This window comes from Patiria miniata, unplaced genomic scaffold, assembly GCF_015706575.1.
Source record: "Patiria miniata isolate m_02_andy unplaced genomic scaffold, ASM1570657v1 HiC_scaffold_10, whole genome shotgun sequence".
Lineage (NCBI taxonomy): Eukaryota > Metazoa > Echinodermata > Asteroidea > Valvatida > Asterinidae > Patiria > Patiria miniata.
Window position 1 is genome coordinate 21,805 of NW_024037048.1, and position 17,660 is coordinate 39,464.

The window sequence follows — 17,660 nt, forward strand, 5'->3', positions numbered from 1 at the left end:
ACCACACGCATCTAGTGGCGGATTGGTGAGGCCCTGTGTGAGCATCATTCAAGTTCCATTAACATACTTGAGATGCTGGCAGTCTCGGAGAAACTGCGATGTTACTTCTATATTCGGTGTTGTGCCAGATGATCCTGGTTCGATGTGACTTTGACACAGTTGTAGTTTACATCGACGACCAGGTGGGTGTGGTATTACTGACAAGGCTGGAGAGATTATATATATCGGCTTCAACACGGAGTGATTTATTGACAATCGTCTGATCGTTTTACAGGGAGGTTTCACACATAACACACGAGTACAATTGTGTACGTTGCATACGTAACCAAGGATAGACATGAATAGACTTGTACCAGTCATGCGTTATATCACAACACCTTCCCCCTAAAGAAAGTATTTTTCTTAAAACTTTTTGTTTGTTTTTTTGTTTTTTTTTGTTTTTGTTTTTTAGCCTTAAACTTGAATCATTCCAACAACTTTTGATTCTTTAATAAAAATAAAACATATCAACTGTCTTAATGCCTTTATCCTCCTTTTTTTTCCTGGAAGGGCCGACTGATCATGCACTTTTCTGACTGAAATTTAGGACGACTAATGCAGCTGATCTAAACATGTTTTTTTTTGTTTTGTTTTTTCTTTTTCTTTTTTCTCGAAAACTAAACTTACAAGGTTGACTTAAACCTTAAACTAAACTTATAGTGTTGACTGAAACCCAACATTTAACTGATCTGGTTGAGGTATGTTATGTGAGTCATAGCTAAAGTGTTTAGCACGATAATGCTCATGTTAACAGAGTTATAGTGTTTCTATCAGACGTTCTGGGCGCCTGATGGTGCGGGTGGATCTTCTCAAAGTTTGTTCCCGAAGTGATCGAACAGGTGTGGCATGATCCTGTTTAGCTGGCTCTTGTGCCTCAGTCCCAACCAGATGTTCAGTGGCTAGCTGTAGAGCCAGTTCCTCCTCCAGCAGTTCAGGATCAATCGATGTCTGGTCCGGTACTGTGTCCTTTCGTATGGCTCCTCTGTTGCGACGTAAGATCCAGCCAACGTCAGTCTTGATTTCGTAGGATCGGGGTGCCAGCTTGCGGAGAACAGTGGCTCTCACTGTCCATAGTCCTGTGCGATGGTCTTGCACCCTCACTCTGTCCTGTGGGTGAAGTGGTTTCAGCGGATGTGCATTCCTATCATGCACCTGTTTTTGTTGTTTTCGTCTCAGGATCTTGTCGGAGACCACACCTTGTTGCACCTCTGGCTCCAAGCGTTGTGGATGAACAGGTAGGGTTGTCTTAACACGCCTGTTCATTAGCATCTGACTCGGGGACAGCCCATTTTGGAGTGGCGTAGAGCGATAGGCTAACAGAGCTTTGTGAAAGTCCTGTTTTGTTTCCTGGCACTTCTTGATCATGTGTTTTACAGTTTTGACAGCACTCTCTGCCAAGCCGTTGGATCTTGGGTAGTGTGGGCTTGAAGTATGATGTTCAAATCCCCAGTCTTTAGTGAAGTCTGCGAATTCTCGGCTGCCAAACTGTGGTCCGTTGTCTGAAATAACCACATCTGGCACGCCATGTCGAGCAAACATTGATTTCATGGCATTGATTACAGCTTTGCTTGTAGTGGTGGTTAGGGTTACCACCTCTGGATATCCCGAGTAGTAGTCACAGACAATTAAGTACTCCTTTCCTTTGACGGTACCAATGTCTGCTCCAACTCGTTGCCATGCTCGAACTGGTATCTCATGTGGATTTAGTGGTTCCACGGTTTGACTGGGTTGATGTTTCTGGCAAGCATCGCATTGGCTTACCATGTCGCTGATTTCGGCGTTCATGCCTGGCCAGTAAACGACATCACGGGCACGACGGCGGCATTTCTCTATTCCCATATGCCCTTCGTGAACCTTGAGCAATACATCTTTGCGCAGGACTCGAGGGATAACGATTCTTGTACCCTTGAATATGACATCCTCGGCCACTGTCAGTTCAGCTCGAATATTCCAGAAGGGGCGAATGTCACTTGGACATTGTTGGCTCGCCTCTGGCCAACCCTGTAGTATTACCTGCTTCAGGTTGGTCAGCTGGTCGTCAGCTTGAGTAGCTTCACGTATCTGCTTCATTCTGTTGTCAGATACAGGCATTGTCTCGATGATCATGTCTACAAATGCCTCGACGACATCATCAAGGCTTTGGACTTGTGCTGCTTCCCCTTGATCAGCATTTCGGTCTGGTGCACGCGATAGGGCGTCTGCGACCACCAGTTGCTTCCCAGGGGTGTAGACTACGTGCAAGTCATACCTCTGTACCCTGAGCAGCAACCGTTGCACTCTGAGTGGGCAATCGTTCAGTGGCTTCTTAAACAGACTGATGAGAGGCTTATGGTCCGTTTCGGCCTCGACCGTAGCTCCGTAGATAAACTGATGAAAGCGCTCGCATGCGAAGACTATCCCAAGAAGCTCCTTCTCTATCTGCGCATAGCGAGTCTCTGCGCTTGTCATGGCTCTCGATGCATAGGCCACGGGCGACCACTTGTCGTCATGAAGTTGCAGGATCACTGCTCCCAGACCGTCCTTACTTGCATCGGATGACAGGCGTATTGGGCAATTTGAGTCATAGTACTGAAGAACTGGGTCCGTAGATACTGTAGCCTTCAGGTCGCTCCATGCCCTCTCCTGTTCTGGACCCCACTGCCATTCATTGTCATCTTTCAGCAGTGCTCGAAGCGGGGCTGATTTTTGCGAGAGTCCCGCGATCCACTTGGCCAAATATGTTACCATGCCCAAGAAGCGCTGAAGCTCTTGCTTGTTTTCGGGTTTGGGCATGTTGTTGATCGCCGCGACTTTATTATCACCAATGAATGTGAGCTGTGTGACGCCAATTTCACATTTGCTTCTGTTCAGCTTCAGGTTCACTTGACGTGCTGTTTCAAGTGTCAGTCGTAGGCTGCGATCATGGGCCTCTTTGGTTGCTCCATAGATGATGATGTCGTCAGCGAAGGTACTGACACCATCGATTGACTCGAAGATTTGGTGAACAGTTTTATGGTAGACCTCTGGTGCTGATGATATGCCGAACGGTAGTCTCGTATATCTGAACCTACCGAACGGCGTGTTGAATGTACACAAGCGACTGCTTTTGTCGTCTAGTTGAAGCTGCCAAAATCCTTGTGATGCATCGAGTTTGGAGTAGTATGATGCACCAGCGAACTGTGACATGACTTCTTCTCGTGTGGGCATTTTGTAGTGCTCTCTTTTAATGGCACGATTGAGATCTCTCGGATCCATGCACACACGAATGTCTCCATTCTTTTTCTTGACAACGACTAGGGAATTTACCCAGTCGGTAGGCTCATCCACTCTGGTGATGACGCCAAGACTCTCCATACGTTCAAGTTCTCTCTTTAGACCATTATGGAGTGCGAATGGTACTTTGCGGCAGGCATGTACAACTGGCTGAGCTGTCTCATCAATGATGATTGTGTGCATCCCTGGCAAACAACCCAGTCCTTCGAATATGTCACCGTATTCGTGTAGCAGGTTCGCGTAGTTGTCGTTGGGGTCTTTGGGTTGCTCCTGATTCGTGACAGCACAGGCTACTTTGACAAGCCCTAACTGTTCGCAAGCTTGTCTGCCCAACAGTGCTTGTTTATCACCTGGGACGACGAAGAACAGCATTTTGTGTTTTCGTGCTGCATGGTCCACAGTCACTACACACTTGCCTTTGACGATTATCTGGCTGTGGTTGTAGGCTTTCAGTGTCTCTGTGGCTGGGTGTAGTTGTGGCTTATTTTTCAGCCGACTGAAGTCTGTCTCTGTCAAAATGTTCACCTGTGCCCCTGTATCCAATTTGACAGGTATGATTGTACCATTCATAGCGAGGGGAAATATCCAGTCATTTGCTTGTGTCTTGACTGAATCTACTGTAATGGTGTCAAGAAAAAAGTCAGTGGACTCGTCATTGTCTACTGTGTGCACTTGGCCCTGTGCGCGTTTCTTGAAGCAACACTTGGCAAAATGATTTTTGCCTCTACAGTAAGCACATGTTTCACCGTACGCTGGGCATTTTCCCGAGACATGCCAGTTGTCGCAGCGTCTACAGTGATGTTTGTCACTAGTTTGTTGCTGTTGATCATTTCTGGGCTTCCAGCGACTGGGCTTTCCTTTAGGTGCATTCTGTGGCTTAGCTGTTGCCTGGGGTTTTCTATTAGCTCCCTGCGGTTTTGGTTTTGCAGATGGATTTTTCTGCACGGCATGGACTGTTGGAGTTGTTGATTGTAGCTCCTTTGAACGCTCTTTCACAAGTTCAGCAGCCTTGCAGATTTTGACTGCTTTTTCAAGAGTTAAGTCTTCCTCTCGAAGCAGGCGTTCTCTGGTTACATTAGCGACGATGCCACATACCAGTCTATCTTTGACCAGCGAATCCTGTAGTGTGCCAAATTCACACTTTTTGCTGTGCTTTTTCAGTCTAGTGAGGTACGCGTCAATGCCTTCACCAGGTTGCTGGCAACAGTTATTGAAGTGAAATCTCTCCAGTGTCAAGTTGGTCTTGGGGGTGCAGTATTTCTCTAGTTTGGCCATTACTTTCACCAGGCGCATGTTATCCCCTTCCTGGTCGCCCTCTTCATCCCATTTGAATGTATTGTAAACGTCAAGGGCTTGCTCACCGATAACATGTAGCAGGATCGACGTTTGTTGTCTGTCGTCCTTCTTCGATGCCCCAATTGCATCGATGTATAACTGAAAACGTTGTTTGAACCTTTTCCAGTTTTCCGCCACATTACCGGTAAGTTCAAGTGCGCTTGTTGGCGGCAGTACATCCATCACTGCAAGAATAGTTTATCTATTTTGTGCACACAGTAGCCGAAAGCAAGTTCACACACAGTGTAATGTTTGTACGATAGGGCCTACACTGTAGCATGCGGTATTGTACAGTACGTAATACACACGCTGAATGTACGTGGAATTTTCCAGAATAAGCGACAGATAGTCAGCCACTTTGCACCTATTTTCGCTGGTTTTGCAGTCACTGTCTCTACTGAAATACCTGTTCAGGTGAGTCCCAAGGGTCCTTTAATACTTCTGACACCATGTGGTATTACTGACAAGGCTGGAGAGATTATATATATCTGCTTCAACACGGAGTGATTTATTGACAATCGTCTGATCGTTTTACAGGGAGGTTTCACACATAACACACGAGTACAATTGTGTACGTTGCATACGTAACCAAGGATAGACATGAATAGACTTGTACCAGTCATGCGTTATATCACAACAGTGGGCAGGCAGCCTGCACACCTGTGTACAATCACTTGAGAAATACCCCATTGGGGTTTTTTCCTCATAGCTTCTTGCTTTCGACGGTCCTCCTCCCAAGCAAGGACAACTAACCACATGTCAATCTGACTTGTTTCATGAACTAGTCACAGATTTCCAGGCTAATGCCTGAGGGTTCCTGACCCCTGTACATGTACATGGCACGCGAATACGATGGTGATGAAGACGGACAGGCTACTTATATACACCTTCCTGTCGTCTTCCTCTTATCCATCGGGTACTTAATCAACTGGAGCAGAAGGATGACAAGGTCCTCTTCTTAACTCCATGTTGACCTCATTGATTGGTTTTCCAGGGTTATAACCATTCCCTTAGTTCACCAGTTGGAGGTACAAATGTTCTTCCGAGCAGAACAATATTCTGTTCCAGCACAGCTTGGGTTTTCTTCACCCAGCTCCGCAGGAATTTCTCCTGATGTACTGGATGCTGTAATGCTCTCCTGTTCACATCAGACCTTTCTCAAACAAGCTATGGCTTTTACAGCCTGCACTTGAGGGACTTCTAACATGACAGTAGATTACTTAATGTTAGTCAGTTGAACGTCCGTGTCAGTTAACTTAAGGGGATGTTTTAACACCCCTGAATTGCAGGACCTCTTCAACACCTTCTTATCCAAAAGTGTTATAGAGATCTTTAGAGTTCTGTGAACCAGTGAACAATTTGACATCTGTTTCATTGGTTCCTACGGTTGCCTTTTTTCTTTTCTGTTTTGTAAACAGTTGTTACTTCTTGGTATACATGTAGTAAAGAACTGTTTTCTGTATAATGGAGACGGACCACATCTGATGGGAACCGAGTGTGCCCATCCGATTCCTACGGGAGGATTTTTGTATTTTAACTAAGAATGTCGGAGTCCTCTTTACCTCCGGACATCTTTGATCTAGGCATCAAATCATTGTCCATTCCAGATGGAAAATGTTGGTGCCACTTATGACTTTGGCGTCTGATCCCTAAGGAAGGTTTTTGGAGCTAAGACGGTCGGAGTCCTCTTTGCCTCCGGATGTCTTTGTTCTGGGCATCAAATGATTCTTGTCCGTTTCAGACAGTGAATTTTGGTACTGATCATGACTTGATGTCTGCTCCCTAAGGAGGGATTTATACTAAGGACTGTCAGAGCCCTCTGGGCCTCCGGACGTCTTTGTTCCGGGCATCAAATCATTCTTGTACAGACGGAGAATTTTTGATGCCAATCATGACTTAAACGTCGTACATTAGCTGCACTGGGACGCTTTGAATCGGTCACTTGCAGTTACAAATGTAATTGTCACGACAACCCTGCCATACCAACAGGCTTCTCGCGACACGTATTTGTCATGACAACCCTGCCATACAAGCAGGCTTCTCGTGACATTTTTTTTTTTGTCATGACGACCCTGCCATACAGGCAGACCTTTCATGACATGTATTTATCATGGTGACCCCACCATACCTGCAGGCTTTCATGACAAGATTGCCTGAAGGTTGGCTACGGTCATCCATGAAACCACGGACGTATCAACGGCAGAATCCGTGTGATTGGTTCGCATGCACAAAATAAAAGGCAGAGCATGGGAGAACAGTGTTGAGGGCGACTGACTGAGCCCCACCATGTTCTCAAGACATTTTCAGACTGGAGACCTCCCCAGCATTGGTGTCTCCTAACTCTGATTCTTTATTGAGCTCTGTACATGTACATGTGCATATTATAGTGTCTATATGTACCATGTCGTGATGTTTTGCGTTTCATGATAATTTTTATTTTGTGTGCCCCACCGAACTCTTATGTGTAGGTATCGGTGGGCTGTAATTCATTACGTGTGATTCCCAAAATCGGGGATCACATCTCTGTTGGCATGTTGAGGCTACCATTATGACTAATGTCTTTATCATGCCGACCTTTTTGGGCTGCCTTGTCCACCCACATGTGGAGCGACGGGCCCATCCAGGGTTTACGCGTATTGTTACGTGCCCCTGTGAAAGCACAATAGCATCTCGCATGACCCACCTCCTTGACGGTGCTAGTCTATGCATAAGTAGTGTTGCTCTACAGGTAAGTAGAGTGAAGTAGACTCCCCCCCCACAGAAGTGTGGTTGGGGTCTACGAACGAATACTTACCTGTAGAGCATCCCTCCCCCCTACCCCACTCTTCTCGATGCCTTGGGTACTTTGTTGTATTCCGACTTAGCGCTCGAGAAAAGAGGACGCTCACGAGGCACGCATGCCGCGGGGTGTTATGGGTAGGGCGCCAGAGGGCGCTATTGTATATAACTCTTAGCGAAAATACCTGCCGGTAGGGGGAATATGCATAAGTAGTGTTGCTCTACAGGTAAGTATTCGTTCGTAGACCCCAACCACACTTCTGTGGGGGGAGAATTTGGTTTCAAATACATAAAGTGTTATTTGAATTCTACATGAATATCCGTGTATTTACTGGAATTAAATAAAACCTATGCTTTTTATGGGACACTTCATTTATTTATTAATGCATAAACTCAAGTTCAAAATATCTTTAATAGAAAAATACATATTTTGTTTATAAATGTGTATACATGTATTGCCAAAAGAAGTTTCGACTTATCTTCAGAGAAAATAAAACATGTATTAGCTGACGGGTTAATTTTTGTCTGTGGGTCATAGATGAGAAATTAAACACATCGAAAAGTTGCTTTGACATTTCAATTTTCATGAGCATAGCATATATTTTAAATAGAAAACAGCAATGTATACTTAACCACATGTGTGTGTGAACTTAGAATTTATTGACCACAAATACAATTTGTTGTTTTGTGGTGTACATATATAGATTTCCATGTCTAAGTATTATAGAAATTTTACACATTTATTCACGTTCATTGTAAAATAAATTTATGCATATTAGATTGCAATAAGTTAATAAATCTGTACAGAGGTACATGTTACATGTACATGTAGATTACTGCATTGCACAGAACCCTTTACTGTTTACAAACTTCAAAATTCATGTAAATATAAGGAGATGTATTTTAACAATATGGCAATTAATCATCAAAATGAAATGGTTGTTTTCACTGATGATTTTGTAACAAACAGATCTTATTCTATTTCTTTTAAAGGGTGGGTGCAATTAAATTGAAAACCAATTTATAGCCAAAGAACTTAGTACATACTTACATGCCAGTATGCTTTAGTTTGTTCAGGGTCAAAAGAAAGCACTCTTTTTGACTCTTTCACTTTTTCATGAAATATGAGGGCATTGTTTGTGCTGTTTCATGAAGGGAACCCAGAGCTAAAAAGTAAAGAAAAAACATAAAACTTCAAGGTGCAGCTTGAGTCTACTAAGTTGTTTTGACACCCTACAACTTGTACCGAATCATTACAAAGCAGGTACCAATCTAATCAGGTCAATAGATACAGGAAAAGTCATAAGAAAATAAAAATCTTTAACTTTTTATCACCAGTGTGTGTAACTACTGCTGCTGTTACCCACATGACATCATAAATTTGCTCGTGAATATGCAAATTTTCATTAGCATGAAAACAGGAAATTTGCAATTACAGCTCAAAGCTTTTTACGAATTTGCATTCAACAGGTAGTAGCATAAAAAGTACACTCTTTTGCATGGTTTTTGAAGTAAGCCAATGACATTATGAGCTTTAGATGCAGCAGTACACTTACCCCTTAGTTAAGTGGAACCACCGACTCACGACAGTTTGTGAGCGCACAACATACTTGCGCAATTTTATCAATTTTAGGCACCTTTTGTTTCTCGGATGTAACTAAGGATTCCCATGGAACTTTTTCAGACAAAATGCTGTAAGTCTCTCTCATTTCTCCGATGATACGTTCAACATGTATGCGAAGGTGAGCAATTTTCCGTGATCTCTCAACATCCAGTGCTGAAAGTCGGGGCTTCCCTTCTGAGAAGGCTGGCGTCAGAAGCTGTGCACAGTAGAATCCGACCTCATCAGAAATGTTAAATCCTCGATCAGCTAAAACGTAGTCACCGGGTTACAGTTTGTACAAGAAGTCAGACTGAAGTGTGATGGCTTTGTCCGATCCCCTTCCTCCCCATGCTGAAGACAGATATGATATGATGCCTGAAGGGGTGATACCTATCAAGAATTTGACTGTATTGTGGTGCTTGTAATTCAACCATGTCTGTGCTCTTGCCTCTACACTTGATGGACAGACACAGAATACTTCAAAGCAATCAATGATCTCGGCAACATGTTTGCCAAAGGCTTGTCTGAAATCCATTGGCATTGTTTTCCACAAGGTCTCTCTGGAAGGCCACATTATCAGTGGTGACAGCTGGGTAGATAGAATGTCCAACATCAGAGAAAATATGCGGCACACTGTAGCTTCGCTCACTTGAAAACAAAAAGCAAGATCTTTGTGCTTCAGGTTTAACTTAAGTTTCATCAGAACCACTACAAGTTGCTGAAATGGTGTCAAAATTTTCCCCACAGGAATTTTAAGTACTACAAAATTGAAGACTGCCATCAAAACTGTAAGTGTCGGAAGTCCAGTGTAAAACTTCACTTCATCATCATCTTTGAAGTACTGTTCATTGATTATTGCTCTTGCCGCTGTCTTTATGGCCCGCTGAAGCTCTGAGCTGTTTCCTGCTGCCCGACCTTCCAAAACACTGATGTCTATGGCATAAAGATCAGTCTCAAATGAGGGTTTCTCTGTCTGCACACCTTTGTTGCTTGGTCTTGGGGTTCCTTGGTCTGCGGTTGATGTTGTTCATGTGCCTTGGCCGCCAACTGCCTTCGTTTTGATCGCTCATACCGTTGCTGACTGATGAGAAGGGTGCTTTGACATGGCTTCTTGTGGCCCAAGTTAATGGTTGGCGCCCAGTCTATGCTCAATTCATCATACAAAGCTGCTGGTCGACCTGCAATTAACATAAGTATGCAAAGTGATAAGTACACGTTCACATGCTGCTATATCTTATTCCCAATCTTCTGAAGGTTATAATTCCAAACAAGCTATTTGATCTAATAACAAGTCTCCAACTCCCATTTTAGTTGGGAATTATCAATTATGTGACTGATTAAAGGCCTAGCTGATGCAAGACAAGACTGCAAGAAGTATTTATTTGATTGAATTTCAAAGCAAAATTCATATGAATGCAGAGTAATGTTCGCTTTATGTTTTTTAGTGGCTGATAAATTTACAACAGAAAAGAAAAGAAAACCAAAGGGGTCCAAAATTGTTTGTATTAAAGTACTAAGTACTACAGCTTTTGTTTTGGAAACAGTTTCTGTAATCTTTCACCATTTTCTGACACTGACATCCATTCTTTCATTAAAATGGGGACAAATTATTTGCTAGTATAAAAGGCTTAGAACAAAGCAGGCCTGTAGTAAGGCTTTGATCTGGATAAACTCCCTCAATGACATGAATAGGAACTGAATATTTGGGGGAGAAATTTTTATTCTTTAAAGAAAAAAAAATGAGAAAAAAATGAGTGAAAATTTATTTTAAAAATTACAACGATTTTTCAAAATGGATTTTCAGGAGGGCATTTATTCTTGCCTGGGGGTCAATTGAAGTTCGAATCACACACAAAAATAAAATAAAATATAATAATAAATAAATAAAATAAATATATAAGTAAATAAATAAACAAAAAGGTCCATAGAAATTCTTTATCCTGGGTGTGCTGCATGGTGCCAGTATTTTAACCATGACCCCAAAAAATTCCCTCAAAAATTTGCAAATTTTGAAAAGGTAACATTTGGCTTGGGTGTTTTTTAAAAGTAGATGTCATGCACAACCAGTAAGTGTCAGACTTTGGACAATGGTGCTGGTTATAGCAAAAAAAACAACATGTTTTTGTGCACAGCAAATACGGCGATGATTTTCCTTATTTTGCTGTCTGCTTTTTTCGGAATAGGCCTGAAGTCGAGTTTGAAAGCAGCTACATGCTTTAATGGTAAAACCTTTCCCTTATGTGTATTTTCATCTCAAGAAAGTCTGCTTACATGTATGATGAACCATAGGATAAGCTGACCTGAAACAAAGTGGTCCGAGCAAACTTTGTAGTGGGTTTTCGTCGCATCCAAGTCTGCACGTGAAATGTTTGCAAGCCACTGCACTCTCCGTCTTGTTGACAATTCCTTAGTTTTTTCCCCATGGTGGTGGATAATTTTGGGGATGGAATAGTATGATTTGTCCTTTTCTCGTTCACTTCGATTGCTGCAAGCGTAAATGCAGCACACATGGACCATTTTCGACGGAAAATGCAGCATGCAACACACACGGCATCAACACAGCTGCTTGTCCCATGTCATGGAGGACAGATCGTTGCTAAGTCACGACTTGACCTTTTGACCACGCATGCAAGCGCTCTATTGCAGTCATCCGGGCATTTTCACTGGTTTCCACACGATTAAGAGCATAGAAAGTCACGCTGCAGGAAAAGGCGAGGTATGCGCGCACTCTTGTCAACAATTAAGTGGCAGCTTCAAATAATTTGACGAAAAAGATGAAATGAAGACAGTGTCTTGAATTGTATTTCTTGCAGATCAAGTCAGTCTGATATAATAATAATAATACTATTGGATGGCTTTTTTCGGTGGATACAAGAATATATTGCACGAGCTACCGGTATGGTAATGTAATTTTGCACCCGTCTTCGACTCATGCAATTGTCATACATGTAGCTCGTGCAATATATTCTTGTATCCACCTCAAAACCATCCAATATTATAATATTATCCAATTTTCGATACTTTTGATATTATTCCTCAATATCGATTTCAATATTTCGATATGATTAAAAAAATGATATCGGTGATATTGATATGAAAACATAATTGAGTAATATCGATATATCGATGGTGCTTACCGGTATGTACCTAGACTGGGATGATGTACATGAAAATTGATGTGACGTCATCATAAGGTCATCACGTGACATGTGACGTCATCATTCAAAGCCCTATGAGAATGTAATCACATATATTATATGCCTTTATAAACAGAACTACACATCCTTCCTGGATGGAACTTATACTTAACTTTACACATCACATGTCATAAAATAAGTTGCTGAAACAGCCCTGTGTTACCGTACTTTCTACTGATATGCAGATACAGCATTGATTTACAAGAACTTTGTCCGTACTATTATGCTATAAGGAGAGCCATTGGACACAATGACCATGAAGTGTGTTGTTTACTTCACTGCTCGATTTATAGACAAAACGTGGATATTGAGGGATCAAAGAAAAAGAAAAGAAAACAAAAAGGATGATCAATATGTGTATAATTACATTTGTAAGAGACTGAATCAGTGAAAAGGAACATTTTATATCCAAGTGGCACGATGGCCAAAGGTAATTTTGGGCCATGAAAAGCCCTTCTCTTTCAATCCCTACACTTTTGAATGGACCCCGAAAATTTCATCTGCACTTTGGGGGGGAATGAAATTGACATTTTAAAACAATTTTGTTAAAATAAGCATGCATAACCCCCTCCCCCTGCATAATGCTGATAATTATGAATGACCCCGATACTATTTGTTCCCTTATTGCACAGCTATCCCGATCTTAAGTCGCTTCATGTGCTGAATGCTCATCCTGCCAACTGTATATGTATTGAATTCGACCCAACTGGAAAGTACTTTGCCACAGGGAGTGCTGATGCCCTTGCCAGCTTATGGGACGTCAACGAACTTATTTGCATCAGGACTTTTTCAAGGTATTGTGTAATTGTTAGAGTACTGGTAGTCTGTATACATTGATAAAGATTGAATTCAATTCTGTGCTTTTTGTTTGAAGTACAGTATTTTAATTCCCTTTCATGTTCATGGTTACAGGCTTTACCTGTAATACATTTATTTCGTTCACAACACAGCTTTGATTTGGGAAATTCCACGCAGAGTGGATGTGGCTGAAAAGTAGACATTTTATGAAATCTTCATAACTACAAGTTATTGTTATTGAAATCTCATGTTAACACCATTGTTTCCAAAGCTAACTGTCTTTTAGGCTTTATCCGGACAGTAGCACGTGGAGCTTCTCCATCTGCCATCTTTTGTCTGTACCGGTCCCTTGTCCTTCCTATTTTGGAATATGGCTTACCTGCTTGAGACCCCTATACCTCCGCTGATCAACAAAAACTTAAACATGTTCAACGCACAGCTACCCGTATTGTTCTAGGTCAGCGGAGGGGGGAAATGTCATATGAGGAAAGACTCCATAAGCTCAATTGGTCCATGCTCACTTCCAGAAGAAATTTCATTCTATGCTCATGTTTGTATTCAAGGTATAATATGGTCTACTACACTGTGAATCTTTCCAAGAGAACCTTCATATTAATCCACGTCATCCAAACATCCTCACATTTTGTCACCTTCCTTCTGGTCCGGATGCTTTATTCCATTCACCGACCCGTCACTTTCCTAGACTCTGGAATCACTTACCTACTTCAATCCAGGATTCCGCAGTGCTTAATTGACTAAACTCATTTCTAGCCAGTCTCAAGACACACTTCCATGACCTGCTCACATTATAGCGCAATTAACTTAATCTTAAGTTTAATCTTCGGGCTTCCCTTTATTGTGTTATTTCCCTGCCATTTGTAATTTTGTTCTTGTGCATTTGTTTGCCTTTTTTGTCCCGTTCGTTTGTCAGTATGTGCGAGTCTGCATGCTTCCGAGCAACAGTGATTAGATTCGCTTTTGCGGTCCCTGAGCCACATAATTGAGTGGTCGGGCACAACCCGACCACTCTTTGGATCTGTTGCGATTAATCTTTCTTTCTTTCTTTCTTTTTTTTTTTTCCCGGACAATACTTCTCCGCGGGTTTTCTCTTAAACGGTACATTTCCCCGAAACAACTACCGCAATGATTTATTTTCATTGAAAGTGAAAGAACTATTTATTGTATTTCCCTTTACGATGTAGATTTGTGTTGGAGACACGAGTAAGTTCATGGTATGAACTTGTAACTTTCAATATATATCGACCCTCATCCGAAGTGGTGCATATTACTCTGACGTCATGATTACGTCATCAGGTGTCAAATTACAAGCGATTGTCGTTGAAAAAATGACGATATTATTTCACCTATAACTCTTGAACTAAACATTCAATGATGTTTGTATTCTGTTATCAGATAGACCATTAATTGCTTAACATTTTTTGTCGTGTACGTAAACTCGCTTGACCTTTACTTCCGGGTCTACCGGAAGGTCAACAATAGGTGAATTCAAAATGAAGACGTTAACCTGAAATAAAAACAAAGCAAAATTTCTTCCGAACTGTTTACGGTACAATCACAAAACCTTGTGTGAACTTGAACCATGTTACGAAGATGTTATGAATTTTGTTACGGCATCATGACATCATCAGGTATCAAATTACAAGCGATTTAAGGGCAAATTTTGACAAAATAGTTTGCGTTATATCTTTTGAACTAAATAAAGTATCATGTTCGTTTTTTCGTGAGGTTGTAGACTATGCAGTGAGAAACATTTCTTGTGCCCGGACACAAAACCGCTTGACCTTTACTTCCGGTGTTACCGGAAGTACCATAAAAACTTAATATAACTCAAAAGCGGAAGCATTTTACTACAGACATATTATGAAAGTGTTTAGTGAGGAATGCAAGTCCCAAAAAACAGTGTGATGACGTCATCATCCTAAAAAGGCGCCCCCTAGCGGCACATAAAATAGTGTTTGTTTTCTTTAATCTATAAGACCATCGGTTTTAATTTTACCAAATCGCTCCTTGATATTCTTTGATTAACCACCGATGACTTGGCAAGGTTTCAAATTCATGACGTCATCAGACCGGAAGTTACGTCTATGAGAATTTGACAACGATCATATTTTTAATTGAATTCTATCTTTTGATCCATGTCGTATATCTTCGTAGCCCAAATAACGATATCCATACCAATGTTAACCTTTTGCTTCCAAATTTACTAGTGACGTCATGAAACCGGAAGTTAGATGTTATAAATGCATACAATTATTTTTTCCATATTTCCATACGTTATTTAACTTCACAATAAACATTTATCCACTCGGAACTAAATCAGTATTCACTTCCCGATTTTTATGCCCCGCGGCGAAGCCGAAGGGGCATACTGTTTCCGCCTTGTCCTTCCGTGGGTGGGTGGGTGTGTGTGTTAGTGTTCCTGCATGGCATTACGCCTGAGGACAGACAACAAAAGGAGCACAAAGGGGCCATTGATCCTCGAAGGAAGGTGCCTATTGTCCTCGAACGCAGGTTTGTGTGCTTAGTCTATGGGAGAGTGTTATATTACAGGGACAAAGGAAAACACAAAGCCAATCCTCGGAAGCATAGCAAACAAGTCAGGTGTGTTTACAAACACAAATGCCCCGCAACCGTGACTGTTTCCATGACATAACACCACTCTAACATCAACTTACATGTACCTTGGTCAAATGGAACGTTCATTGACAGCATTAGTGTCTTCTGTAGGTTTTATATGAATTAATCCCTAATCCCTATGATCTCAGAATAAATACAAGATTTCTATTGTTTTAGCCACTGTGACCTTGACCCTTGACCTTTTGACCCCCAATGCGATAGGCTTCTTAGGATTGCCAAGGACAATCCACAAACCAAATTTGAAATTCATATGTAAAGTATTTCTCAAGTTATCGCGCTGACAAAATTTCTATTGTTTCAGCCACTGTGACCTTGACCCTTGACCTTTTGGCCCCAAATGCAAAAGGCTTCTAAGAATTGCCAAGGACAATCCACAAACCAAATTTGAAGTTCATATGTAAGGTATTTCTCAAGTTATCGCGCTGACAAAATTTCTATTGTTTCAGCCACTGTGACCTTGACCCTTGACCTTTCGGCCCCAAATGCAAAAGGCTTCTTAGGATTACCAAGGACAATCCACAAACCAAATTTGAAGTTCATATGTAAAGTATTTCTCAAGTTATCGCGCTGACAAAATTTCTATTGTTTCAGCCACTGTGACCTTGACCCTTGACCTTTTGGCCCCAAATGCAAAAGGCTTCTTAGAATTGCCAAGGACAATCCACAAACCAAATTTGAAGTTCATATGTAAAGTATTTCTCAAGTTATCGCGCTGACAAAATTTCTATTGTTTCAGCCACTGTGACCTTGACCCTTGACCTTTCGGCCCCAAATGCAAAAGGCTTCTTAGGATTACCAAGGACAATCCACAAACCAAATTTGAAGTTCATATGTAAAGTATTTCTCAAGTTATCTCGCTGACAAGATTTGTCCGGACACACACACCCACACACCCAGACTTGTTTCACATAAGTAGTGTGGACTTTCCTTTCTTTTCGTGTAGTTAAGGAACACCAGTGGAAAAACTCATTTTTCTCAAACTGTGAAAACTCTTTCAACCCAATTTTTATGCCCCGCGGCGAAGCCGAAGGGGCATACTGTTTCCGCCTTGTCCTTCCGTGGGTGGGTGGGTGGGTGGGTGTGTGGGTGTGTGTGTCCGGACAAATCTTGTCAGCGCGATAACTTGAGAAATACACAAGTTCAACGTGATGAAAGGCTGCATGCACCGCGTGCGAGCGTGTTGTGTTCTAAGCACACGAACATGTAGCATTCAGCCTGGAAATCAAGTCTATCATTTCAGTTACCGGTGGTTCCCTATCACAGTGATATATGTGAACACAAAAAAGGTCGGGTACCAACCATGTTTTCATCGCCCGCATCGCGTGCATCGCGTAGTACAGTGCAAAGATCATATACACTGACAGTGTTGTGGAATCTTGCATGTTTCCGATGTTTCGTGCTGAATATTACTTTGGAAATTCGGGTAGGCAGAAAAATAATAGGAACATGGACAAATCAGCTAGTTAAAGGCTATAGAAGCAAAAAACTAAATGGAACTTGGCTTGGCTACAAGAGAAAGAAACAGGGACTAAATGTTTTTTTTACAAAAAAAAAAAATTCGGGTTAGTTCAAGCAGCTGTTCCGTTGTTTTTTTTCAAGCAGACACAGTTCCGTTTTTTTCAAGCAGACCCTGTGGCATCTCTGTCCAGTTTCACAGGATGCAGACACGCATTTGAAACCAAATACGTAGTGGAGTAACATGTATTGCAGGCAAAAATCCACAGAACACGACCCTCACAAGGTCACACCGTTATTTCTTTACATGTAATTTCAAGAGCTTATGTTTTTCATTGAATTTCCCGGGAGCCCGTTCCAACTTGGAACTGGTTTATTTTAGAGAAGGGTCATTCTGTTTCAATTCAACACGAGTTTGGACCCGACCCTCACAGATTGAAACAATATTTGGTGTTATGATTTGCCTATATGAGAAACCCACGAACTAAAATTGTTGTAGTTTGGCTCATTAGTTTTTGAGATACGGGGTCAACAAAGTTTTCAAC

General features: G+C 41.7%; 1 protein-coding gene across 1 annotated transcript in view; it reads left to right on the forward strand.

Annotated features, from left to right (window-relative positions):
• LOC119734673 (THO complex subunit 3-like) overlaps positions 1-17,660 on the forward strand; it is a gene marked incomplete at its 5' end in the record, with an annotated part of 62,266 nt that overhangs the window by 19,769 nt on the left and 24,837 nt on the right. Inside the window, one exon of the mRNA XM_038208200.1 lies at positions 12,837-12,998. Within this exon, the coding sequence (XP_038064128.1) occupies positions 12,837-12,998 (162 nt within the window). The remainder of the gene's footprint in view (positions 1-12,836; positions 12,999-17,660) is intronic.